The sequence below is a fragment of the Arachis ipaensis genome, chromosome B9, assembly GCF_059453495.1.
Source record: "Arachis ipaensis isolate K30076 ecotype BB chromosome B9, ASM5945349v1, whole genome shotgun sequence".
Classification (NCBI taxonomy): domain Eukaryota; kingdom Viridiplantae; phylum Streptophyta; class Magnoliopsida; order Fabales; family Fabaceae; genus Arachis; species Arachis ipaensis.
The window spans coordinates 76,640,651-76,668,180 of NC_142444.1; the positions used below are offsets into that span (position 1 = coordinate 76,640,651).

General features: G+C 39.5%; 1 protein-coding gene and 2 non-coding genes across 3 annotated transcripts; 2 read left to right on the plus strand and 1 right to left on the minus strand.

Moving 5' to 3' along the window:
- Window positions 1–7,511: 7,511 nt before the first annotated feature.
- On the plus strand, window positions 7,512–7,619 carry LOC148545073 (small nucleolar RNA R71). Its single transcript, XR_015900281.1, has one exon. It is a non-coding gene; the product is annotated as a small nucleolar RNA R71 (small nucleolar RNA).
- Window positions 7,620–19,847: 12,228 nt separating this feature from the next.
- On the plus strand, window positions 19,848–19,955 carry LOC148545074 (small nucleolar RNA R71). The gene has a single exon (XR_015901921.1). It is a non-coding gene; the product is annotated as a small nucleolar RNA R71 (small nucleolar RNA).
- A 6,711-nt stretch (window positions 19,956–26,666) lies between these two features.
- On the minus strand, window positions 26,667–27,276 carry LOC148545075 (uncharacterized). Its single transcript, XM_088499041.1, has 3 exons — window positions 27,238–27,276; window positions 27,049–27,156; window positions 26,667–26,963 (listed from the first exon to the last, which is right to left on the minus strand). Exons 1-3 carry the CDS (start codon window positions 27,274–27,276, stop codon window positions 26,667–26,669), a joined length of 444 nt encoding a protein of 147 aa, XP_088355167.1.
- Between the last annotated feature and the right edge of the window lie 254 nt (window positions 27,277–27,530).

Here is a 27,530-nt window from a genome sequence, read left to right on the forward strand (position 1 = left end):
AAGTGGATTTTCTGGAGCTACAGAAGCCCAATTGGCGCGCTCTCAATTGTGTTGGAAAGTAGACATCCTGGGCTTTCCAGCAATATATAATTGTCTATACTTTGCCCGAGATTTGATGGCCCAAACTGGCATTCCAAGTCAGCTCAAGAATTCTGGCGTTTAACTTCAAAACTGGCACAAAAGCTGGAGTTAAACGCCCAAACTGGCACAAAAGCTGGCGTTTAACTCCAAGAAAAGTCTCTACACATGAAAGCTTCAATTCTCAGCCCAAGCACACACCAAGTGGGCCCGGAAAAAGATTTCTGCATTAATTACCTATTTCTGTAATCCTAGGCTACAAGTTTTCTATAAATAGGACATTTTGCTATTGTATTTTAATCTTGGACTCACACTTTCATAGACCTTTTCACGTTTGGGAGGCTGGCCAGTCGGCCATGCCTAGACCTTGTTCTTATGTATTTTCAACGGTGGAGTTTCTACACACCATAGATTAAGGTGTGGAGCTCTGCTGTTCTTCATGAATTAATACAAAGTACTATTGTTTTTCTATTCAACTCAAGTCTATTTCTTCTCCAAGATATTCATTCGTTCTTCATCTTGATGAATGTGATGATCCGTGACACTCATCATCATTCTCACCTATGAACATGTGCCTGACAACCACCTCTGTTCTACTAGCAATGGCTTGAATGCGTATCTCTTGGGTTTCTAATCTAAGATTGGAACCTTCGTGGTATAGGCTAGAATTATGGCGTCCATTCCTGAGATCCGGAATGTCTAAACCTTGTCTGTGGTATTCTGAGTAGGATCTGGGAAGGGATGACTGAGACGAGCTTCAAACTCGCGATTGTGGGGTGGTACGCGGAATCGTGATTACACTTTAATTATGTAAAATTCATTGCTCTTTCTTTCCCTGGAAATGGCACCAAAAACATGATGCCAAGACCATGGTTCACAACTCCGTGTAACTAACCAACAAGTGCACTGGGTCGTCCAAGTAATACCTTACGTGAGTAAGGGTCGAATCCCACGGAGATTGTTGGTATGAAGCAAGCTATGGTCACCTTGCAAATCTCAGTTAGGCAGATATAAATTGATAATGGTGTTTTTGAATTTAATATAATAAAATAGGGATAGAAATACCTATGTAATTCATTGGTAGGAATTTTAGATAAGCGAATGGAGATGCTTTCGTTCCTCTGAACCTCTGCTTTCCTGCTATCTTCATCCAATCAGTCTTACTCTTTTCCATGGCTGGCTTTATGTGATACATCACCACTGTTAATGGCTACTTTCGGTCATCTCTCGGGAAAATGATCCAATGCCCTGTCACGGCATGGCTAATCGTCTGGAGGCATCACCCTTGTCAATGGCTTCATCTTATCCTCTCAGTGAAAATGGTCAACGCACCCTGTCACGGCACGGCTATTCATCTGTCGGTTCTCGATCATGCTGGAATAGGATTTACTATCCTTTTGCGTCTGTTACTAACGCCCTGCAATCGCGAATTTGGAGCTCGTCACAGTCATTCATTCATTGAATCCTACTCGGAATACCACAGACAAGGTTTAGACTTTCCGGATTCTCTTGAATGCTGCCATCATTCTAGCTTACGCCACGAAGATTCTGGTTAGGAGATCTAAGAGATACTCATTCAGTCGAAGGTAGAACGGAAGTGGTTATCAGGCACGCGTTCATAGGGAATGATGATGATTGTCACGTTCATCACATTCAGATTGAAGTACGAATGAATATCTTAGAAGCGAAACAAGATGAATTGAATAGAAAACAGTAGTACTTTGCATTAATCTTTGAGGAACAGCAGAGCTCCACACCTTAATCTATGGAGTGTAGAAACTCTACCGTTGAAAATACATAAGTGAGAGTCCAGGAATGGCCGAGATGGCCAGCCCCTCTGATCTAAGAACTAGGCGTCCAAAGATGTCTAATACAATAGTAAAAGGTCCTATTTATAATAAACTAGCTACTAGGGTTTACAGAAGTAAGTAATTGATGCATAAATCCACTTCCGGGGCCCACTTGGTGTGTGCTTGGGCTGGGCTTGAGTGTTGCACGTGTAGAGGCCATTTGTGGAGTTGAACGCCAGGTTTTGATCCATTTCTGGCGTTCAACTCTGGTTTTGGATCCTTTTCTGGCGCTGGACGCCAGATTTGGGCAGAGAGCTGGCATTGAATGCCAGTTTACGTCGTCTATTCTTGGCCAAAGTATGGACTATTATATATTGCTGGAAAGCCCTGGATGTCTACTTTCCAACGCAATTGGAAGCGCGCGATTTGGAGTTCTTTAGCTCCAGAAAATCCACTTTGAGTGCAGGGAGGTCAGAATCCAACAGCATCAGCAGTCTTTCTTCAACCTCTGAATCTGAATTCTGCTCAAGTCCCTCAATTTCAGCCAGAAAATACTTGAAATCACAGAAAAACACACAAACTCATAGTAAAGTCCAGAAATATGAATTTAACATAAAATCTATTAAAAACATCCCTAAAAGTAACTAGATTCTACTAAAAATATACTAAAAACAATGCCAAAAAGCGTATAAATTATCTGCTCATCACAACACCAAACTTAAATTGTTGCTTGTCCCCAAGCAACTGAAAATCAAATAGGATAAAAAGAAGAGAATATACTATAAATTCCAAACTATCAATGAAACATAGCTTCAATCATATGAGCAGGACTTATTGCCTTTTGCCTCTTAAATAGTTTTGGCATCTCACTTTATCCATTGAAGTTCAGAATGATTGGCATCTATAGGAACTCAGAGTTCAGATAGTGTTATTGACTCTCCTAGTTCAGTATGATGATTCTTGAACACAGCTTCTTCATGAGTCTTGGCCGTGGCCCTAAGCACTTTGTTTTCCAGTATTACCACCGGATACATAAATGCCACAAACCCATAAATGCCACAAACACATAATTGGGTGAACCTTTTCAGATTGTGACTCAGCTTTGCTAAAGTCCCCAATTAGAGGTGTCCAGGGTTCTTAAGCACACTCTTTTTTTGCTTTGGACCTTGACTTTAACCGCTCAGTCTCAAGTTTTCACTTGACACCTACACGGCACAAGCACATGGTTAGGGACAGCTTGGTTTAGCCGCTTAGATAAGGATTTTATTCCTTTTAGGCCCTCCTATCCACTGATGCTCAAAGCCTTGGGATCCTCTTTATTTACCCTTGCCTTTTGGTTTTAAGGGTTATTGGCTTTTTGCTCTTGCCTCTTGGTTTTAAGAGCCTTGGCTTTTTCTGCTTGCTTTTTCTTTTCTTTTTTTTCGCCTATTTTTTTTTTCTGCAAGCTTTGTTCTTTGCTGCTTTTTCTTGCTTCAAGAATCATTTTTATGATTTTTTAGATTATCAAATAACATGTCTCCTAGTCATCATTCTTTCAAGAGCCAACATATTTAACATTCTTAAACAACGACTTCAAAAGACATATGCACTGTTCAAGCATACATTCAGAAAACAAGAAGCATTGTCACCACATCAATATAATTAAGCTAAGTTCAAGGATAAATTCGAAACTCATGTACTTCTTGTTCTTTTGAATTAAAACATTTTTCATTTAAGAGAGGTGATGGATTCATAGGACATTTATAACTTTAAGACAAAGTTACTATCTACTAATGATCATGTAATGAAGACACAAACACAGATAAGCACATAACATAGAAACGAAAAATAGAAGAAATAAGAACAAGGAATGAATCCACCTTAGTGATGGTGGCGTTTCCTTCTTGAGGAACCAATGATGTCCTTGAGCTCTTCTATGTCTCTTCCTTGTCTTTGTTGCTCCTCCTTCATTGCTTTTAGATCTTCTCTGATTTCATGGAGCATGATGGGGTGCTCTTGATGTTCCACCCTTAATTGTCCCATGTTGGAACTCAATTCTCCTAGGGAGGTGTTGATTTGCTCCCAATAGTTTTGTGGAGGAAAGTGCATTTAAGGCATCTCCAGGATCTCATGGTGATGAGCTTCATACGCCTCTTGAGCTCCATGAATGGGCTCTCTTGCTTGCTCCATCTTCTTCTTAGTGATGCGCTTGTCCTTTTAATGAGGATATCTCCCTCTATGTCAATCTCAGCCGAATTGCATAGGTGGCAGATGAGGTGAGGAAAGGCTAACCTTGCCATAGTGGAGGACTTGTCAGCCACCTTGTAGAGTTCTTGAGGTATAATCTCATGAACTTCCACCTCTTCTCTAATCATGATGCTATGGATCATGATGGCCCGGTCTATAGTAACTTCAGACCAGTTGCTAGTGGGAATGATTGAGCATTGAATGAACTCCAACCATCCTCTAGCTACAGGCTTGTGGTCCAATCTTCTTAGTTGAACCGGCTTGCCTTTGGAGTCAATCTTCCATTGAGCTCCTTCTACACATATGTCCATAAGGACTTGGTCCAACCTTTGATTAAAGTTGACCCTTCTAGTGTAGGGGCGTTCATCTCCTTGCATCATGGGCAAGTTAAACGCCAACCTCACATTTTCCGGACTAAAATCCAAGTATTTCCCCCGAACCATTCTAACATAGTTCTTTGGATCTGGGTTCTTACTTTGATCATGGTTCTTGGTGATCCATGCATTAGCATAGAACTCTTGAACCATTAGGATGCCGACTTGTTGGATGGGATTTGTTAGAACTTCCCGACCTCTTCTTTGAATTTCATGTCGGATCTCTGGATACTCATTTCTTTTGAGTTTGAAAGGGACCTCGGGGATCACCTTCTTCTTGGCCACGACATCATAGAAGTGGTCTTGATGGGCTTTGGAGATGAACCTTTCCATCTTCCATGACTCGGATGTGGAAGCTTTTGTCTTCCCTTTCCCCTTTCTAGAGGATTCTCCGGTCTTAGGTGCCATCAATGGTAATGGAAAAACAAAAAGCTTATGCTTTTGCCACACCAAACTTAGAATATTGCTCACCCTTGAGCAATAGAAGTAAGAATAGATGAAGAAGAAGAAGAAATGGAGGAGAGGGAGGAGGTGATGTGTTTCGGCCAAGAAATGTGTAGAGGGGTGTGTTGTGTGAATTTGATGAAGAATGGAGGGCTTTATATAGGGAAGGGAGGGGGGGTTAAGGTTCGGCCATATGGGTGGGTTTGGGTGGGAAATTGGTTTTGAATTTTGAAGGTAGGTGGAGTTTATGAGGTAGGTTTATGGGGAAGAGTGGATGGATGTGAGTGGTGAAGAGGTGATGGGGAAGAGAGTTTGAGGTGACTGGTGAAGGATTTTTGGGGAAGAGTGTTTGAGGTGATTGGTGAAGGGTTGTGTGAAAGAGAGTGGTGAGATGAAGTGAGTGGAGGTAGGTGGGGATCCTGTAGGGTCCACAGATCCTGAGTGGATCCTGTGGGGTCCACAGATCCTGAGGCGTTCAAGGATTTACATCCCTGCACCCATTAGGCATGTAAAAATGTCTTTGCACACAACTCTGGGCGTTCAGCGCCAGGTTGGTGGCCATTTTGGGTGTTCAACGCCCATTTGTGTGCCATTTCTGGCGTTGAACGCCAGAACCATGCCTGTTCTGGCGTTCAGCGCCCAGAAGCTGCCCATTTTGGGCGTTCAGCACCAGAACCATGCTCTGTTCTGGCGCTGAACGCCAGACAGATGCTCCTCTAGGGTGTGATTTTTCTTCTGCTGTTTTTGATTCCGTTTTCAATTTTTTATATTTATTTTGTGACTCCACATGATCATGAACCTACAAAGACATATAACTAAGGAAAATATAGTTAGATAAATAAAAATTGGGTTGCCTCCCAACAAGCGCTTCTTTAATGTCAATAGCTTGACAGTGGGCTCTCATGGAGCCTCACAGATGTGCAGAGCTTTGTTGAGACTCTCCAACACCAAACTTAGAGTTTGGATATGGGAGTTCAACACCAAACTTAGAGTGTGGTTGTGGCCTTCCAACACCAAACTTAGAGTTTGACTGTGGGGGCTCTGGTTTACTCTGCTTTGAGAGAAGCTTTTTCTGCTTCCTCTCCATGGTTGCAGAGGGAGATCCTTGAGTTTTAAACACAAGGGAGTTCTCATTCCATTGAAGGACTATTTCACCTCTGTCAACATCAATCACAGCTCTTGCTGTGGCCAGGAAAGGTCTTGCTAGGATGATGGATTCATCCTCTTTCTTTCCAGTATCCAGGACCATGAAATCAGCAGGGATGTAAAGACCTTCAACCTTTACTAACACGTCCTCTACTTGTCCATAAGCCTGTTTTTTTGAACTGTCTGCCATCTCTAATGAGATTTTAGCAGCTTGCACCCCATAGATTCCCAGTTTCTCTATTACAGAGAGGGGCATGAGGTTTATTCCTGAACCAAGGTCACACAGAGCCTTAAAGATCATGGTGCCTATGGTACAGGGTATTATGAACTTTCCAGGATCCTGTCTCTTCTGAGGCAATGTCAGTTGATCCAGATCACTTAGTTCATTGATGAACAAGGGAGGTTCAACTTCCCAAGTATCAATGCCAAATAATTTGGCATTCAGCTTCATGATTGCACCAAGAAACTTGGCATTTTGCTCTTCAGTAACATCCTCATTCTCTTCAGAAGAGGAATACTCATCAGAGCTCATGAAGGGCATAAGGAGGTTCAATGGAATCTCTATGGTCTCTAAATGAGCCTCAGAGTCCTTTGGTTCCTTAGAGGGAAGCTCCTTATTGATCACTGGACGACGTCCCAGGAGGTCTTCCTCCTTGGGATTTGCGTCCTCCACTCCCCTTGTAGGTTCGGACATGGTGCTTATGTCAATGGCCTTGCACTCTCCTTTTGGGTTCTCTTCTGTATTGCTTGGGAGAGTACTGGGAGGGATTTCAGTGATTCTTTTACTCAGCTGGCCCACTTGTGCTTCCAAATTTCTAATGAAAGACCTTGTTTCATTCATGAAACTCACAGTGGCCTTGGACAGATCAGAGACTAAGTTTGTTAAATTAGAAGTATTTTGTTCAGAGTTCTCTGTCTGTTGCTGAGTGGATGATGGAAAAGGTTTATTATTGTTAAACCTGTTTCTTCCACCATTATTAAAGCCTTGTTGAGGCTTTTGATCCTTCCATGAGAAATTTGGATGATTTCTCCATGATGAGTTATAGGTGTTTCCATAAGGTTCACCTAAGTAATTCACCTCTGCTATTGCAGGGTTCTCAGGATCATAAGCTTCTTCTTCATAAGAAGCCTCTGGAGTACTGTTGGATGCAGCTTGCATTCCATGCAGACTCTGAGAGATCATATTGACTTGCTGAGTCAATATTTTATTCTGAGCCAATATGGCATTCAGAGTATTAACTTCAAGAACTCCCTTCTTCATAGGCGTCCCATTACTCATAGGATTCCTTTCAGAAGTGTACATGAACTGGTTATTAGCAACCATGTCAATGAGTTCTTGAGCTTCTGCAGGCGTTTTCTTTAGGTGAATGGATCCACCTGCAGAAGTGTCCAGTGACATCTTTGATAGCTCAGATAGACCATCATAGAATATATCCAGGATGGTCCATTCTGAAAGCATGTCAGAAGGACACTTTTTGGTCAACTGTTTGTATCTCTCCCAAGCTTCATAGAGGGATTCACCTTCTTTCTGTCTGAAGGTTTGAACATCAGCTCTAAGCTTGCTCAGCTTTTGAGGAGGAAAGTACTTGGCTAAGAAAGCCGTGACCAGCTTATCCCAAGAGTTCAGGCTGTCTTTGGGTTGAGAATACAACCATAATCTAGCTCTGTCTCTTACAGCAAAAGGAAAAAGCATGAGCCTGTAGACTTCAGGATCTACTCCATTAGTCTTAACAGTATCGCATATCTGCAAGAATTCAGTTAAGAACTAAAAAGGATCTTCAGATGGAAGTCCATGAAACTTGCAGTTCTGCTGCATCAGAGAAACTAATTGAGGTTTCAGCTCAAAGTTGTTTGCTCCAATGGCAGGAATGGAGATGCTTCTTCCATGTAAATTGGAATTAGGTGCAGTAAAGTCACCAAGCATCTTCCTTACATTATTATTATTTTTGGCTGCCATCTCCTCTTCCTGTTCGAAAATTTCTGAAAGGTTATCTCTGGATTGTTGTATTTTAGCTTCTCTTAGTTTCCTTTTCAGAGTCTTTTCAGGTTCTGGATCTGCTTCCACAAGAATGTTCTTATCCTTGCTCCTGCTCATATGACAAAGAAGAGGGCACAGAAAAAATAATAATAATAATATGGATCCTTTATACCACAGTATAGGGATCCCTTTGTGAGTGGAAGAAGATGGGGAGACAAAGAATGTAATATAATGGAAGAAACACAGCTGTGAGGAGGGTTGAGATGTGAGATGAGATGTTAGTAGATGAATAAATAAATAGAATAAGATGAGAGAGAAGGAATTTTCGAAAATAAATTTTTTTTTTTAAAAAAGAGTTAGTGATTTTTGAAAATAGTTTTTGAAAAATGTTAGTAATTTTTGAAAATTATGATTTAAAAATTAAAATAATTAATAAATTAAAAAGAAATTTTGAAAAAAGGGGGAAGATATTTTCGAAAATGAGAGAGAGAGAGTTAGTTAGGTAGTTTTGAAAAAGTTAAGAAACAAACAAAAAGTTAGTTAGTTAGTTGAAACAAATTTTGAAAAGATAAGAAGTTAGGAGGTTAGAAAAGATATTTTGAAACCAACTTTTTGAAAAAGGTAAGATAAGAAGATATTTTAGAAATTAGTTTTGAAAAAGATTTGATTTTTAAAATCTCAATTAATGACTTGATTCATAAGAAATCACAAGATATGATTCTAGAACTTAAAGTTTGAATCTTTCTTAACAAGCAAGTAACAAACTTCAAATTTTTGAATCAAAACATTAATTGATTATGTTATTTTCGAAAATTTGATATAAAAATAAGAAAAAGATTTTTGAAAAATATTTTTGGAATTTTCGAAAATAACTAAGAATTTTGAAAAAGATTTGATTTTTGAAAAAGATTTTGAAAAAGATAAGATTTTCAAATTGAAAATTTGATTTGACTCATGAGAAACAATTTGATTTTAAAAATTTTTGAAAAAGTCAATCCAAATTTTCGAATTTGATGAGAGAAAATGGGAAAGATATTTTTTTGATTTTTTTGAAATTTTTATGATGAGGGAGAAAAACACTAAAGAGATGCAATGCATGAAATTTTTAGATCAAAACATGTGATGCATGCAAGAATGCTATGAATGTCAAGATGAACACCAAGAACACTATGAATGTCAAGATGAACATCATAGACACAATTTTGAAAAATTTTTAATGCAAAGAAAACATGCAAGACACCAAACTTAGAGTTCTTTAATGGTTAGACACTAAGAATTCAAGAATGCATATGAAAAACAAGAAAAGACACAAAACATGCAAATGCAAAGATCAAACAAGAAGACTTACCAAGAACAACTTGAAGATCATGAAGAACTCTATGAATGCATGAATTTTCGAAAAAAAAATGCAAGATTCACATGCAATTGACACCAAACTTATAACATGACTCATGACTCAAACAAGAAACAGAAAAATATTTTTGATTTTTATGATTTTCTAATTTTTTTGGATTTTTTCGAAAATTATATGAAAAAGAAAAAATAAGGATTCCAAAATTTTTAACATGAATTCCAGGAATCTTGCATTCTTAGTCTAAAGCTTCAGTCCAGGAATTAGACATGGCTCATGAGCTAGCCAAGCTTTCAATGAAAGCTCCGGTCCAAAACACTAGACATGGCCAATGGCCAGCCAAGCTTTAGCATGTAATTCAGACATGACACACCTGACATACTCATTCCCAAAGGAATTAGACATGGCTTTACAGCTAGCCAGGCTTCAACATGCTTCATGAAACACTAGAATTCATTCTTAAAAATTCTGAAGAAAAATATATTTTTTTGAAAACATTTTTTTTTTCGAAAACAGATGAGAAATTTTTGAAAGATTTTTGAAAAATTTTTGAAAACAAAACAAAAAGAAAATTACCTAATCTGAGCAACAAGATGAGCCGTCAGTTGTCCAAACTCAAACAATCCCCGGCAACGGCACCAAAAACTTGGTGTTGTTGCCGGATCCAAACTTGGCACTGATGTTACCGGACCAAAAGCTTGCCGAAAAATCAAACAATCCCCGGCAACGGCGCCAAAAACTTGGTACGCGGAATCGTGATTACACTTTAATTATGTAAAATTCATTGCCCTTTCTTTCCCTGGAAATGGCGCCAAAAACATGATGCCAAGACCATGGTTCACAACTCCGTGTAACTAACCAGCAAGTGCACTGGGTTGTCCAAGTAATACCTTACGTGAGTAAGGGTTGAATCCCACGGAGATTGTTGGTATGAAGCAAGCTATGGTCACCTTGCAAATCTCAGTTAGGCGGATATAAATTGATAATGGTGTTTTCGAATTTAATATAATAAAATAGGGATAGGATTTACTATCCTTTTATGTCTGTCACTAACGCCTGCAATCGCGAGTTTGGAGCTCGTCACAGTCATTCATTCATTGAATCCTACTCGGAATACCACAGACAAGGTTTAGACTTTCCGGATTCTCTTGAATGCCGCCATCATTCTAGCTTACGCCACGAAGATTCTGGTTAGGAGATCTAAGAGATACTCATTCAGTCGAAGGTAGAACGGAAGTGGTTGTCAGGCACGCGTTCATAGGGAATGATGATGATTGTCACGTTCATCACATTCAGATTGAAGTACGAATGAATATCTTAGAAGCGAAACAAGATGAATTCAATAGAAAACAGTAGTACTTTGCATTAATCTTTGAGGAACAGCAGAGCTCCACACCTTAATCTATGGAGTGTAGAAACTCTACCGTTGAAAATACATAAGTGAGAGTCCAGGCATGGCCGAGATGGCCAGCCCCTCTGATTTAAGAACTAGGCGTCCAAAGATGTCTAATACAATAGTAAAAGGTCCTATTTATAATAAACTAGCTACTAGGGTTTACAGAAGTAAGTAATTGATGCATAAATCCACTTCCGGGGTCCACTTGGTGTGTGCTTGGGCTGAGCTTGAGTGTTGCACGTGTAGAGGCCATTTGTGGAGTTGAACGCCAGGTTTTGATCCATTTCTGGCGTTCAACTCTGGTTTTGGATCCTTTTCTGGCGCTGGACGCCAGATTTGGGCAGAGAGCTGGCATTGAACGCCAGTTTACGTCATCTATTCTTGGTTAAAGTATGAACTATTATATATTGCTGGAAAGCCCTGGATGTCTAATTTCCAACGCAATTGGAAGCGCGCGATTTGGAGTTCTTTAGCTCAAGAAAATCCACTTTGAGTGCAGGGAGGTCAGAATCCAACAGCATCAGCAGTCCTTCTTCAACCTCTGAATCTGAATTCTGCTCAAGTCCCTCAATTTCAGCCAGAAAATACCTGAAATCACAAAAAAACACACAAACTCATAGTAAAGTCCAGAAATGTGAATTTAACATAAAATCTATTAAAAACATCCCTAAAAGTAACTAGATTCTACTAAAAATATACTAAAAACAATGCCAAAAAGCGTATAAATTATCCGCTCATCATGGGGCGTGTGATAGACGCAAAAGGATCAATGGATCCTATTCCGACATGATCGAGAACCGACAGATGATTAGTCGTGCGGTGACAGCGCATTTGGAATGTTTTCACTGAGAGGACGGGAAGCAGCCATTGACAACGGTGATGCCCAACATAAAGCTTGCCATGGAAAGGAGTATGAATGATTGGAAGAAGGCAATAGGAAAGCAGAGGTTTAGGAGGAACAAAGCATCTTCATACGCTTATCTGAAATTCCAACCAAAGAATTACATAAGTATCTCTATCTTTATTTTATGTTTTATTTATCTTTTAATTATCAATTCTCCATCACCATCTGAATTCGCCTGACTGAGATTTACAAGGTGACCATAGCTTGCTTCAAGCCGACAGTCTCCATGGGATCGACCCTTACTCACGTAAGGTATTACTTGGACGACCCAGTGCACTTGCTGGTTAGTTGTGTGGAATTGTGACAAAGTGTGATTCACGTTTGAGAGCTCCAAGTCTTTAGCGCCATTATTGATGATCACAATTTCGTGCACCATTGTCACAAAGAACAAACCCCAAATAAGAATTAACCGAAGTATTTAGACTCTGGATCGTCTCCCTAGGAATTTCAATGAAGTGTATGCTTATTGACTATAAAGGGACAAAAAGGGGGTTTTGGTTTATAAGAGGAATAAGAAAAGATAAATCAAGCAAGTAACTAAAGAAAGCAAGTAATAAGGAGAGACTTTCATGGTAAGGGTTGAGATCATAGGCTCTCTATCCTAGTCATTAATCATAATAATGCTTAACAAGAATTTATCTTATTACGTCATCTCCAAAATTGCGGATAAATCCTCGTTGCAAGTATAGTTTCTAAACCTTCAAAAGTCCTTTCATACAAACGTTTTGGGTGTCACAAGTAACAAACCCCTTAAAAATTGTTAACCGAGTATTCAAACCTCGGGTCGTCTTCTCAAGGAACTGCAAGGAAGTATGTTCTTATTATTGGCTATAAAGGTTGTAATCGGGGTTTAGAAGGTGAGAAGCAAGTGATTTGAATGACAAGTAAAGTAGATGGCAATTGAAATAAATAAATACTGTAAAGCAACTTTTGGCAAGGTAAAAGGAATTGGAAGTCCAACTTGGTTACCTCCCTCAACAATAACGAAAGTTGAATATAAATTCCACTTAGTTAACCTTTACTAAAGTAAAGGAAAGTCAAGGGACTAATTAGTTTGACCTTCGAATCCTATTTATTTCCTAAGAAAAAGTTGGGATTATTGAAGTTCAGTTCAATTAGCAAGATAACGATTATCAATTATGTTGAGTTTAATAATGTTGAGTTACTGATTTCTTAACCAAGACCAAAAGGGAAAAAGTAAAATTGTTGGAATAAAAATATCCTTAGATAGAAAGCAATGGTAACACAAATTAAGGAAAGTGAAAATTGGCGAGCTCTCTCTGAATGGATGCGTTCCCCCACTTTGTAACCTCTGGTCTATGCCTTCTGGACTTGGATTTGGGCCAAAAAGGGCTTCAGAATTCGCTATGAGCATTTTCTGCAATTTCTGGTGCGTGGCCTCTGTCACGCGTCCGCGTGGGTCACGCGGTCGCATCATTCGGAGCATTTCCTTTCCATACAGTCGCGTCAGTCATGCGACCGCATCATGTGCATTCTGCTTAAGGCGCGCGGTCGCGTCAGTCACGCGGCCGCGTCGCTGCTGATTCGTGCTTGGCACGCGATCGCTTCTTCCATGCGATTGCATGGATGCCAGTTTCTTCAGAAGCTCCGTTTTGTGCTTTCCTTCCATTTTTGTATGTTTCCTTTCCATCCTTTAAGTCATTCCTACCTTAGAGGATCTGAAACTACTCAACACACTAATCACGGCATCGAATGGAAATGAAGGTAATTAAAATGATTAATATTAAAGCATAGGAAACATGTTTTTGACATACATCACATAATAAGGAAGGAAAAGTAAAACCATGCAATTAATATGAATAAGTGGGTGAAGGATTGAATAAATCACTCAAATTAAGCACAAAATATATCATAAAATATGGGTTTATCAACCTCCCCACACTTAAACAATAGCATGTCCTCATGCTAAATCCAAGGTAAAGAATAAGGTAAGGTTAAAGTGGTGGAATGTTATGCAATGCAACCTATTCTAAATGCATGTACCTAAATGAGTCATGCAATTCCAATTTATCCACTCATATATAAAGCTTACATGTAGTCAAATTAATTCACATTCTCAAGGAGTCATATATATATATATATATATATATATATATAGCCAACCCTTAAATAATAAAGCATTTTAGCAAATGAGATGGGAAATATTGTACAAACTTGCAAAACAATTAGTAATTTAAGCACAGATATATGCTGATGAGCTATTGAACCCTCACTGGATTTTGTGTTTACTCTCTAGTCACTCAGTGTTTATTGGGTTTATTCACTCTACTTTTCTTTTTATTCTTACTTTCTATCACTTTGTTCTTCATCTAACCAATCAACAATTATAGAGTACAGTCATACCAAAAGTCATGAGGTCTTTAATTAAGGTTGTAATGGGGCCAAGGTAAAGGTAAGGATATATTTATAAGGCTAAGTGAGCTAATAAGTGAATCCTTAATTAGACTAAGATCTCACCTAACATACATATTTAGTAGAATAAGCTTCTTTACCAATTTTCCCATATTATCCCACTTGTTGTCACATGCTCATGTTTCAATTTTTGTTTTTTATCCCATGTGCATTGCTTTTATTTTGCATTGGGGAATTCTTTTGTATTCCCTTTTATTAAATGCTGAAAAATAACTTTTTTTTTTAATGCACATGGTAATTTTATTTTTTTTCTTTTAACTTTTCTACCCTTTTGTTTCTATTCATCCATGTTCCCAATAGGTTTCTGATATGCGAAATTGTTACTCTGAGGTTGTAAAATTTGTTGTTCGTTCTCTCCCTGGCAATGGCTCCAAAAACTGGTGCACGATACCATGTTCCAGACATAACTTCACAACTTCGCACAACTAACCAGCAAGTGCACTGGGTCGTCCAAGTAATAAAACCTTACGTGAGTAAGGGTCGATTCCACGGAGATTGTTGGTATGAAGCAAGCTATGGTCACCTTGTAAATCTCAGTCAGGCGGATATCAAATGGTTATAGAGTTTTCGAATAATAATAAATAAATAGAAAATAAAGGATAGAAATACTTATGTAAATCATTGGTGAAAATTTCAGATAAGCGTATAGAGATGCTTTCGTTCCTCTGAATCTCTACTTTCCCGCTGTCTTCATCTAATCAATCTTACTCCTTTCGATGGCTGGCTTTATGTAAGGACATCTCCGTTGTCAATGGCTACTTTTCATCCTCTCTGTGAAAATGGTCCGATGCGCTGTCACTGCATGGCTAATCATCTGGAGGCCTCACCGTTGTCAATGGCTGTTTCCTATCCTCTCTGTGAAAATGGTCCGATGCGCTGTCACTGCATGGCTAATCATCTGGAGGTTCTCGATCATACTGGAATAGGATTCACCCTCCTTTTGCGTCTGTCACTACGCCCAGCACTCGCGAGTTTGAAGTTCGTCACAGTCATTCAATCCCTGAATCCTACTCGGAATACCACAGACAAGGTTTAGCCTTTCCGGATTCTCATGAATGCCGCCATCAATCTAGCTTATACCACGAAGATTCTGATTAAGAGATCCAAGAGATATTCATTCGATCTAAGGTGGAACGGAAGTGGTTGTCAGGCACGCGTTCGTGGGGGAATGATGATGATTGTCACGTTCATCACGTTCATATTGAAGTACAAATGAATATCTTAGAAGCGGAATAAGTTGAATTGAATAGAAAAGCAGTAGTACTTTGCATTAATTCATGAGAACAGCAAAGCTCCACACCTTAATCTATGGAGTGTAGAAACTCTACCGTTGAAAAATACATAAGTGAAAGGTTTAGGCATGGCCGAGAGGCCATCCCCCAAAACGTGATCAATAGATCAAAAGATAATCCAAAGATCATAAGATGTCTAATACAATAGTAAAAAGTCCTATTTATACTAAACTAGTTACTAAGGTTTACAGAAGTAAGTAATTGATGCATAAATCCACTTCCGGGGCCCACTTGGTGTGTGCTTGGGCTGAGCTTGAATGTTACACGTGCAGAGGCTCTTTCTGGAGTTGAACGCCAAGTTGTAACGTGTTTTTGGTGTTCAACTCTGGTTCGTGATGTGTTTCTGGCGTTTAACTCCAGACTGCAGCGTAGAACTGGCGTTCAATTCCCTTTTGCATCATCTAAACTCGGCCAAAGTATGGACTATTATATATTGCTGGAAATCCCTGGATGTCTACTTTCCAACGCAATTGGAAGCGCGCCATTTTGAGTTCTGTAGCTCCATAAAATCCACTTTGAGTGCAGGGAGATCAGAATCCAACAGCATCAGCAGTCCTTCTTCCACCTCTGAATCTGATTTTTGCTCAAGTCCCTCAATTTCAGCCAGAAAATACCTGAAATCACAGAAAAACACACAAACTCATAGTAAAGTCTAGAAATGTAAATTTAACATAAAAATTAATAAAAACATCCCTAAAACTAACTAGATCCTACTAAAAATATACTAAAAATAATGCCAAAAAGCGTATAAATTATCCGCTCATCACAACACCAAACTTAAATTGTTGCTTGTCCCCAAGCAACTGAAAATCAAATAGGATAAAAAGAAGAGAATATACTATAAATTCCAAACTATCAATGAAATATAGCTCCAATCAGATGAGCAGGACTTGTAGCTTTTTGCCTCTTGAATAGTTTTGGCATCTCACTTTATCCATTAAGGTTCAGAATGATTGGCATCTATAGGAACTCAGAGTTCAGATAGTGTTATTGATTCTCCTAGTTCAGTATGTTGATTCTTGAACAGAGCTACTTTATGAGTCTTGGCCGTGGCCTTAAGCACTCCGTTTTCCAGTATTACCACCGGATACATAAATGCCACAGACACATAACTGGGTGAACCTTTTTAGATTGTGACTCAGCTTTGCTAAAGTCCCCAATTAGAGGTGTCTAGGGTTCTTAAGGACACTCTATTTTTGCTTTGGACCTTGACTTTAACCGCTCAGTCTCAAGTTTTCACTTGACACCTTCACGCCACAAGCACATGGTTAGGGACAGCTTAGTTTAGCCGCTTAGGCCAGGATTTTATTCCTTTAGGCCCTCCTATCCAATGATGCTCAAAGCCTTGGGATCCTTTTTATTACCCTTGCCTTTTGGTTTTAAGGGTTATTAGCTTTTTTCTCTTGCCTTTTGGTTTTAAGAGCTTTTGGCTTTTTCTGCTTGCTTTTTCTTTTTCTTTTTCTTTTGGCTTTTTCTTTGCTGCTTTTTCTGGCTTCAAGAATTATTTTTATGATTTTTCAGCTTATCAAATAACATGTCTCCTTGTCATCATTCTTTCAAGAGCCAACATATTTAACATTCAGAAACAAGAACTACAAAAGACATATGCACTGTTCAAGCATTCATTTAGAAAACAAGAAGCATTGTCACCACATCAATATAATTAAACTAAGTTCAAGGATAAATTCAAAACTCATGTACTTCTTGTTCTTTTGAATTAAAACATTTTTCATTTAAGAGATGTGATGGATTCATATTCACTACTTTAAGGCATAGACACTAATCATCATGTAATAAAGACACAAACATAGATAAACATTTAACATAAGAAAACGAAAAACAGAAAGTTTAATATAGGGAAGGGAAGAGAGGGAAGAGTCGGCCAAGAATGGGAAGAGAGGGTTGTGTTGTGTGAAAATGAAGAAGAATGGAGGGCTTTTATATAGGGAAGGGAGGGGGGTTAATTTCGGCCATATAGGGTGGGTTTGGGTGGGAAATTGATTTTGAATTTTAAAGGTAGGTGGAGTTTATGAGGTAGGTTTATGGGGAAGTGTGGATGGATGAGAGTGGTGAAGTGGTGATAGGGAAGAGAGATTGAGGTGATTGGTGAAGAGTTTTGGGGAAGAGTGTTTATTGGGAAGAGAGGATGAACATTGAGAAGAGGGAAGAGAGTGAGTGGTGGTAGGTGGGGATCCTGTGGGGTCCACAGATGCTGAGTTGATCCTGTGGGATCCACAGATCCTGAGGTGTCAAGGATTTACATACCTGCACCAATTAGGCATGTAAAATGCCTTTGCATGCAATTCTGGCATTTAAACGCCGAATTGATGCTTGTTCTGGGCATTCAGCGCCCAGATGCAACATATTTCTGGCGTTGAACGCCAACCAGATGCTTGTTTCTGGCGTTCAGTGCCAGCTCTTCCTCAGTGTGCATTTTTGGCGTCTGAACGCCAGGATGCTGCTTGTTTCTGGCGTTCAACGCCAGATCCATGCTCTGTTCTGGCGTTGAACGCCAGCCAGATGCTCCTTACTGGCGTTTAAATGCCAGTAAGATCCTCCTCCAGGGTGTGATTTTTCTTCTGCTGTTTTTGATTCTGTTTTTAATTTTTTTGATTTATTCTGTGACTCCACATGATCATGAACCTAATAAAACATGAAATAACAATAAAAGTAAATTAAAATTAGACAAATAAAAATTGGGTTGCCTCCCAATAAGCACTTCTTTAATGTCAATAGCTTGATAGTGGGCTCTCATGGAGCCTCACAGATGTTCAGAGCATTGTTGAGACTCCCCAACACCAAACTTAGAGTTTGGATATGGGAGTTCAACACCAAACTTAGAGTTTGGTTGTGGCCTCCCAACACCAAACTTAGAGTTTGACTGTGGGGGCTCTAGTTGACTCTGTTTTGAAAGAAGCTTACTGTGCCTCTTTTCCATGTTTATAGAGGGATAACCTTGAGTTGTAAACACAAGGGAGTCCCCATTCAATTGAAGGACTAATTCACCTCTGTTAACATCTATCACAGCTCTTGCTGTGGCTAGGAAGGGTCTTCCAAGGATGATAGATTCATCCTCATCCTTCCCAGTATCTAGGATTATGAAATCAGCAGGGATGTAAAGGCCTTCAACCTTTACTAATATGTCCTCTACTTGTCCATAAGCCTGTTTTCTGGAATTGTCTGCCATCTCTAATGAGATTCCAGCAGCTTGCACCTCAAAGATTCTCAGTTTCTCCATTACAGAGAGTGGCATGAGGTTTATTCCTGACCCAAGGTCACATAGAGCCTTCTCAAAGGTCATGGTGCCTATGGTACAAGGTATTAGAAACTTTCCAGGATCCTGTTTCTTCTGAGGCAATCTCAGTTGATCCAATGCATTTAGTTCATTGGTGAACAGGGGAGGTTCATCTTCCCAAGTCTCTTTACCAAATAAATTAGCATTTAGCTTCATGATTGCACCAAGGAATTTGGCAACTTGCTCTTCAGTAACATCCTCATTCTCTTCAGAAGAAGAATACTCTTCAGAGCTCATGAGTGGCATAAGGAGGTTCAATGGAATCTCTATGGTCTCTAGATGAGTCTCAGATTCCTTTGGTTCCTCAGAGGGAAACTCCTTATTGATCACTGGACGTCCCAGGAGGTCTTCCTCCTTGGGATTCACATCCTCCCCTTCCTCCTTGGATTCGGGCATGATGGTTATATCAATGGCCTTGCACTCTCCTTTTGGATTTTCTTCTGTATTGCTTGGGAGAGCACTAGGAGGGGTTTCAGTGATCTTCTTACTCAGCTGGCCCACTTGTACTTCCAAATTTCTAATGGAGGACCTTGTTTCATTCATGAAACTCACAGTGGCCTTAGATAGATCAGAGACTAAGTTTGCTAAATTAGAGGTATTTTGTTCAGAGTTCCCTGTCTGTTGATGAGTGGATGATGGAAAAGGCTTGCTATTGCTAAACCTGTTTCTTCCACCATTATTAAAGCCTTGTTGAGGCTTTTGTTGATCCTTCCATGAGAGATTTGGATGATTTCTCCATGAGGGGTTATAGGTGTTTCCATATGGTTCACCCATGTAATTCACCTCTGCTATTGCAGGGTTCTTAGGATCATAAGCTTCTTCTTCAGAAGATGCCTCTTGAGTACTGTTGGATGCAGCTTGCATTCCATTCAGACTCTGAGAAATCATATTGACTTGCTGAGTCAATATGGCATTCAGAGTATCAATTTCAAGAACTCCCTTCTTCTGAGGTGTTCCATTACTTACAGGATTCCTCTCAGAAGTGTACATGAACTGGTTATTAGCAACCATGTCAATGAGTTCTTGAGCTTCTGCAGGCATTTTCTTTAGGTGAATGGATCCACCTGCAGAAGTATCCAATGACATCTTAGCTAATTCAGACAGACCATCATAGAATATATCCAGGATGGTCCATTCTGAAAGCATGTCAGAAGGACACTTTTTGGTCAGTTCCTTGTATCTCTCCCAAGCTTCATAGAGGGATTCACCTTCTTTCTGTCTGAAGGTTTGGACATCCACTCTAAGCTTACAAAGCTTTTGAGGGGGAAAGAACTTGGCTAAGAAAGCCTTGACCAGCTTATCCCAAGAGTTCAGGCTATCTTTAGGTTGAGAATCCAACCACATTCTAGCTCTGTCTCTCACAGCAAAAGGGAAAAGCATGAGCCTGTAGACTTCAGGATTTACTCCATTAGTCTTAACAGTATCACAGATCTGCAAGAATTCAGTTAAGAACTGAAAAGGATCTTCAGATGGAAGTCCATGAAACTTGCAATTTTGTTGCATTAGAGAAACTAATTGAGGTTTCAGCTCAAAATTGTTTGCTCCAATGGTGGGGATGGAGATGCTTCTTCCATGTAAATTGGAATTAGGTGCAGTAAAGTCACCAAGCATCCTCCTTGCATTATTATTATTTTCGGCTGCCATCTCCTCTTCCTGTTCGAAAATTTTTGAAAGGTGCTTGCTGGATTATTGTAATTTAGCTTCTCTTAGTTTCCTCTTCAGATTCCTTTCAGGTTCTGGATCTGCTTCAACAAGAATGTTCTTGTCCTTGCTCCTGCTCATATGAAAAAGAGGGAACAGAAAAATAATAATAATAGGGATCCTTTTTACCCAGATATAGAGGTTCCCCTGTGTGAGTAGAAGAAGAAAAGAATGTAATGTAAAGAAGGGAAGAAGAAAAACTCGAACACAGAGAGGGAGGTAGTGTTCTAATTTTTGGATGGGAGAGAAGTGTTAGTAGATGAATAAATAAATAGAAGGAGATGAGAGAGAAGGATTTTGGAAAATTATTTTTGAAAAAGAGTTAGTGATTTTCGAAAATTAAAGGGGGAATAAAATTAAAATTAAAATTTGAAACAATTAGTTAATTAAAAGAATTTTGAAAAATGAGAGAGGAAATTTTCGAAAATTAGAGAGGGAAAAGTAGTTTGGTGGTTTTGAAAAAGATATGAAACAAACAATCAATTAGTTAGTTGAGAAGAATTTTGAAAATCAATTTTTAAAAGATAAGAAGATAATAAGTTAGAAAAGATATTTTAAAAAAAATCAAATTTTTGAAAAAGATATGATATGAAGAGATATGATTAAAAAGATATGATTTTGAAAAAGATAAGATAAAAAGATATTTTTGCGTATCCCAATGGTTGTACTGGGGTATCCCCTAATCCGAACAGGCTGTTTGGGTATGCTCTAAGCTGCTTTTCATCTAAGCCGAGTTTGTCGAAGGCTATTTTGAATAAGATGTCGGCAGAACTCCCTTGGTCCACTAATGTGCGATGTAGATTGGCGTTTGCTAGTATGACAGTGATGACCATGGGATCATCGTGTCCTGAGATGATGCCGGATGCGTCCTCTTTAGTGAATGTTATCGCAGGGATGTCGGGTGCTTCTTCCTTTCCCTCGACATGATATACTTCTTTGAGATATCTTTTGCGAGATGATTTGGAGATCCCTCCTCCTTCGAATCTGCCATGTATCATGTGGACGTGTCTTTCTGGTGTCCGAGGTGATCGTTCAGTTCGTCCGTCATCTTCGTCCCTTCGTCTTTTTCTTTGGTCATCATCTCGGGTAGCCAGAAATCGATCTAATCTTCCTTCTCTCACCAATTTTTCTATGATATTCTTTAAGTCCAAGCACTCGTTGGTGGAGTGCCCTCGAACTCGACGGTATTCACAATATTCCTTCCGATTTCCCCCTCCCCTTTTGCCTTTGAGTAGTCACGCTGTGGGGATTTTCTTTGTATGGCAGACTTCTTTGTACACGTCGACCAGGGATGCCCTGAGAGGAGTGTAATTATGGTAATTTTTGATTTTCTCCCCTTGTCGATCTTCTTTCTTTTTGGATTCCTTGTCTTTATCCCGGTAGGGGTTCCCAGATTTTGAGGTTTCTCCCAACCGAGCGTTTTCTTCCATGTTGATGTATTTTTCTGCTCCTTCCTGTACTTCGTCTAATGAGATATGGTACTTCTTTGATATAGATTGGCTAAATGGGCCCTCTCGTAGGCCATTGATGAGTCCCATGATGGCGGCCTCTGTTGGTAAGCTTTGTATGTCCATGCATATTTTGTTGAATCTTTCCATGTAGTTGCGGAGGCTCTCCCGATCTCCTTGCTTGATCCCTAGTAAACTGGAGGCGTGCTTGGCCTTATCTTTCTGGATGGAGAATCTGGCCAGGAACTTTTTGGCCAGGTCGTTGAAGTTTGAAATGGACTTTGGAGGTAAGTTGTCGAACCATCGGATTGCTGTCTTCGTGGGAGTTGTTGGAAAAGCTTTGCAGCGAACGGCGTCTGAGGCATTGGTAAGGTATATTCTGCTTCTGAAATTGCTGAGATGGTGGTTGGGATCTGTGGTACCGTCATATAAAGTCATATCCGGGACTTTGAAGTCCTATGGGATTTTGGTTTTCATGATCTCCCTGGTGAATGGATCATGTTCTTTGCGTGAGCTTTCCTCAGGAGTGATCCGAGGGGCCTTTGATTTGAGATTGGCTTCTAATTACTGTAATTTTTCTTCCAATTCTCGACGTCGCCGTACCTCTCTTTGTAGATCCTTTCCGATTTCTTGTTGTTGTTGGGTTTCTTTTTCAAGTTGCTTTAAGCGATCTGGAAGCGCTTCTATTGCTCCCAGGTTTGCTGAATTTTTGTCTCCGTTGGATTCTGGGGTATCTTTCGGTGTGGTGTCCGCGTTTTTGTGCGGTGTTCTGTTTTCTAGATCTGAATCATGGTCGTTGTCATGGGCGTCCGCGTTTTCGATCTCAAACGAGATCTTCTGCGCTGGTCGGAACCGATGTGTCCGGCTAGTGAATGGTGGCCAAAGCTGGTGCGTCCGACTTGTTTGGACCGGACGTGCTGTTGATCCTTTGTCACTGAAGGGTGGGGGGTACCTGCAAGAGACTCCGATGCTTAAGTTAGCATGGGTATTAAACAGGTGTTATGTAGAATCAGAGTATGAGTTATACCTGGGTGCTCCAGTGTATTTATAATGGTGAGATGTGACCTTTCGGATAAGATAAGTTAGTTATTCTTATCTTATTTTTATCTTTTGAGTTCAGGTCAGCGTATCTTCAACGGAACCGCCTTTATCTATATAGGCTTGGGCTGCCTTAGGATTTGGTTCGTATTCCTTGAGTTGGGCCCTCCTTTGGGCTCTCCTGTCGATTTGGCCGAGTTCTTCGTAACGAAGTCGGTCCGCTTGACCTTAACAGGTCGGTCGCTGCATCGTCGATCATCCCAAGTCGGATAGCTCGACCCAGGGTATGAACAATACCTATCTAACAAGATTCCCAAACCTACTGATAGCTTCCCAAGTGACACAGAGAAAAATCCAAGAGGTGAAGCAAAGAAAGTCAAATGGGGAAGATTGCAAGATGGTTACTATAAGTGATAAGGAGACTGAGGAAGAGCTGAACAAACTATCAGAACAATCTGAAGATACATCAGCAGGAAAGCAGGAAGAGAATCCTCAGGAAACCACAATTACGCAGAAAGAGTTGCTGAGGCTCTATGCACCCTTTCCCCAATTACTAAATGGTGGTGTAGAGAAGAGAATATACTCAAGGTTTCTTGACATATTTGCATCCCTCCATGTAAACATACCATTCATCAAGGCTCTCCAACAAATGCCCTTATACATCAAGTATATGAAGGAGCTGCTGACCAGGAAAAGCTCACTCAAGGGAGGACAAACCATAGTGATAAACAAGGAGTGCAATACTCTCATTCAACCAGAGCTGCCTACAAAAAGGAAAGACCCAGGGAGTTTTCACATTCCCTGTGCCATAGGAGAAACAATGTTTGACAAAGGACTCTGTGATCTGGGAGCAAGCATCAACTTAATGCCTTTATCCCTTATGAAGAGGCTGCAAATCAATGAGCTGATGCCCACAGACGTAGTCATCAGGCTGGCGGACAAAACTCAAAAACAAGCAATTGGAGTGGTTGAAAACGTGCTGGTGAAGGTTGGGAACTACTTCCTTCCCACAGACTTTGTCATACTGGAAATGGAAGAAAGTCACCTTCACCCAATCATATTGGGAAGACCATTCTTAGCTACAGCCAGAGCACTCAGATGTGGAGCGAGGAGAGCTAATACTAAGGATACATGACGAACAACTCACCTTCAACGTCTTCAAACCCTCACAAGAAGCAAGTCAGGAAGGCAAGGAACTAAGGGCAGAGCATGACAGAGCAATGGTGGGAGAAAAAGCCATTGAAGCATAAGCTGTACACCCTGGAATTCCTTTGGGTGATGAACAAGAGAATCAGTAGCTGTCACAGCTAAAAAAAAAACTCAAGTGGAGCCAAAACCACCAGAATCATATGAGACCAGCAACAAAATCTTCCTAGGGAAAGAGACCACAAAGAGCAGGATAACAGCAAAAGAAACAAAGAAGAAAGTACCAAGGAGATGGGGGAATAAAAAGATCCCTACAGAAGATTTCTCTTTAGGGGATAAAGTGATCTCAGCTTACTTCCTAGATATCCCACCTCATCTCCCCACCATCCCATCTCATTTACCTAAGGTTTTCACCATCAACAAAGTTCTCTCCCTAGAATATGTAGAGATCATTGATGAAGCCAATGGATATATAGGTTTACTGCAAGAAGGGAAGATTTGAAGCATTACCAACCACCTTGACAAAGGAAGAACGTCAAGCTAGTGACGCTAAAGAAGCGCTTCATGGGAGGCAACCCATGTTTTACATGCTTTTAAAAGTAGTTAATAAAGCAAGGTTCAGGGATTTCAACTCAACTTGACATGCACTTGAATGAATCCTTTTGTGCAACATATAGTGAGGAACAAGTTTGGTGTTCAAGGCACACTAAGAGAACATAAATGTAACCCATATCTTGTCACTCTTAGGGGTCTTGAACAAATATTTTACACCACATGGCACCAAACTAAGTTTGGTGTTGCCAATGTTGCACCCCATCCGTCCATCACACAACCACCCCATCAATCCACACCTTTCATTCACTCATCACTTTCCCATATAAGTGAGTCCTAGTCTGTACTTCCCTTCACATTCCAGCAACCACTTCTTCAAACTTCTCACTCTCGAAGTACAACTCTCCAAGCCACACCCTATCCAAACCCAACCGAATTCCACCACTCATCACTAACCTCAACACCTTCACTTTTCAAAAGTCACTCATGGCATCATCAAGCTCTAAAAGAAGAAAGGGGAATGAGCCTATGGAGCAACGCCCTTTCGATGAAAAGAAGTTTAGAACTTTTTATCATGCACTCCATTTTGGATGGATGGCTGATAAGGAGATCATATATGAGCTAGGCTTTCAAGTCAAGAAAATTGAGTGCCCCGAAATCACAGAGAAGGTAGAAAATAGAAGATGGGAGCTCCTTACCGATCCGGTCATCGCAAGAATAAATGCAATGCTCGTGAGAGAGTTCTACGCAAATGCGGTGAGGTATGATAGGAAAGAGGAGTCTTATATATGCTTTGTGAGAGGAGTGATGGTGGATTTTAGTCCCATGAGCATCCACTACAAGAAAAATACCCATTCAGGTACACTTGAAAAGTGTAGCCAAAAGTGAAAAAAAATGATGCCTTAGGCTACGGCTACGCTTTTTAGGCTACGGCTACGCTTTTTGGGGTGATTCCTATTCGGCCGTTGCCTATTTTCAAAGGCTACGCTTTTCTGCACCAAGGGCTACGCTTTTGGCGTTTGGGAATAGGCTACGCTTTTCAAGTGATGCTGTCCAAGACCAAAGGCTACGCTTTTCAGCTTTCGTTCTTCCAGAATAGGCTACGCTTTTTAACGCTACTGCCTCACTTGTAAAGCGTAGCCACAGTGTATACCATAGCTACTTTTTATAAGCGTAGCCTTAGGTCCCTCTTTTTTTTTTTCGTACACTATAGCTACTGTATATAAGCGTAGCCTTAGGTCCCTTTTTTTTTCTGTATACTATAGCTACTGTATATAAGTGTAGCCTTAGGTCTCATTTTTTTTTTTCTATATATATATATAATTATCTAATAATTATTAATACAACTTAATAGTTAATATGATTACATGTATAAATGAATTAAATATTACAAAATAAAAATAAATACATAATTATACTAAATAATTACTTTATATAATAAAAATTGTCTCTAACCAAAATATATTTATAACATTGATCCAAAAGTACTAGAATGAAGTTAACTATAAAAATTCATACAACTCAAACTAAAGTAAGCATAGCCATATCAAAACCATAATATCACTTAGCCAATAAAAGTATCTTCTAATAAAATCATTAGTCAACCATACATATAAAGATTCTAAATAGCATTCTATCTTAGCCAATAAACCACAATAATAGTCAGCTTAATCTTCATTGCTTAATCTTCATTGTTACCCTGCATAATTATATAGAAAAGTAGTTAAAAAAATATTCATAATGACATTTGTAATTATAAAAATTAAATGGAACACGTAGTCATAGTAAACCAAGAAAGTATATTCTAAAAAAAATAACATGGCTATACAACTTCATAATACAACTTTCAGCCATAGCAATATAACTTCACTGTTAATAAAGCCAACAAACATTTTCAGCCATAGCAATTAATGTAAATGCAAGTAAAAAACTATGAAACAAGGAATAGATAAGGACATACCACATCTAAGTTCGGATAATGTGTTGATCCATGGCCGCTATTCGCATCAATAGGAGACTGTTGGGCGTCTTGTAATAAAGCTTCTAGTTCTTCTGGCCTCATTCCAGGTTCCAATCACTGCAGTAATAACTTGATCATATTTCGCAACCCATGAATCTCTTTGTCTTGTTTTTGCTGTTTGGCCTCTTGTTTTTGCTGTTGGGCCTCCATGTGTCCAAGTTTATCCTTCAGACTGGACACTTCCTCTTTGTGCTGATTCTTGATTTCATTAATTTCAGCATGTTTTTTTAAATCAGTCTTTGTCATAGATCTTCCATACAACCTTACCCGACCTGGTTGTTCTTTCCCGAATATGGCCTCAAATGCTTCCTCTTCTGTTTCACCAGCAGCTTGGCGGTGTTGGAAATCTTCCTGCATAGAAGAAACATTTAAAATTGAGTTAGTTACCGTATCCTAAATTTGAAATGTAATTATGAATGATTCAATGAACTCTTACAACAGCAGTTTGTGTTTCCTCATCCACTTCTTTCCTCTTCCGACTTGTTCGGGTAGCAATGAACATCTCAAACCTTTTTGGTTCCTCCTTTGTTTCCTTTGTTTCTCGCTGCAAAACAAGATCATACTTCGATTTCTTCCTTTAATTTATGCAAATATAAATTCTAATAAATATAAATCTACTATTTACCATAGCCACTCGTACTCTTCCGAAATTAATTGGCCCCATGCGATGTGGAAACTTCACATTTTCCTTGTGTTGCTTGTTTCTTTGACTTATTGACTGGAAGTGAATAAAAAGTTAGCATACAGTTACTAAAACGTGCAGCATAATGAGTTAGGAAAATCTACTAGCAAGGCTGCATTATTAAGCTAAAGCATTGAACAATACGCAAAAGCAAGCACAAAAGATCTATTTATAATACATTGGAGCACCTGTTTAGTTTTTTCACAACTGTAAAAATTCACTCTTCACATGATCAA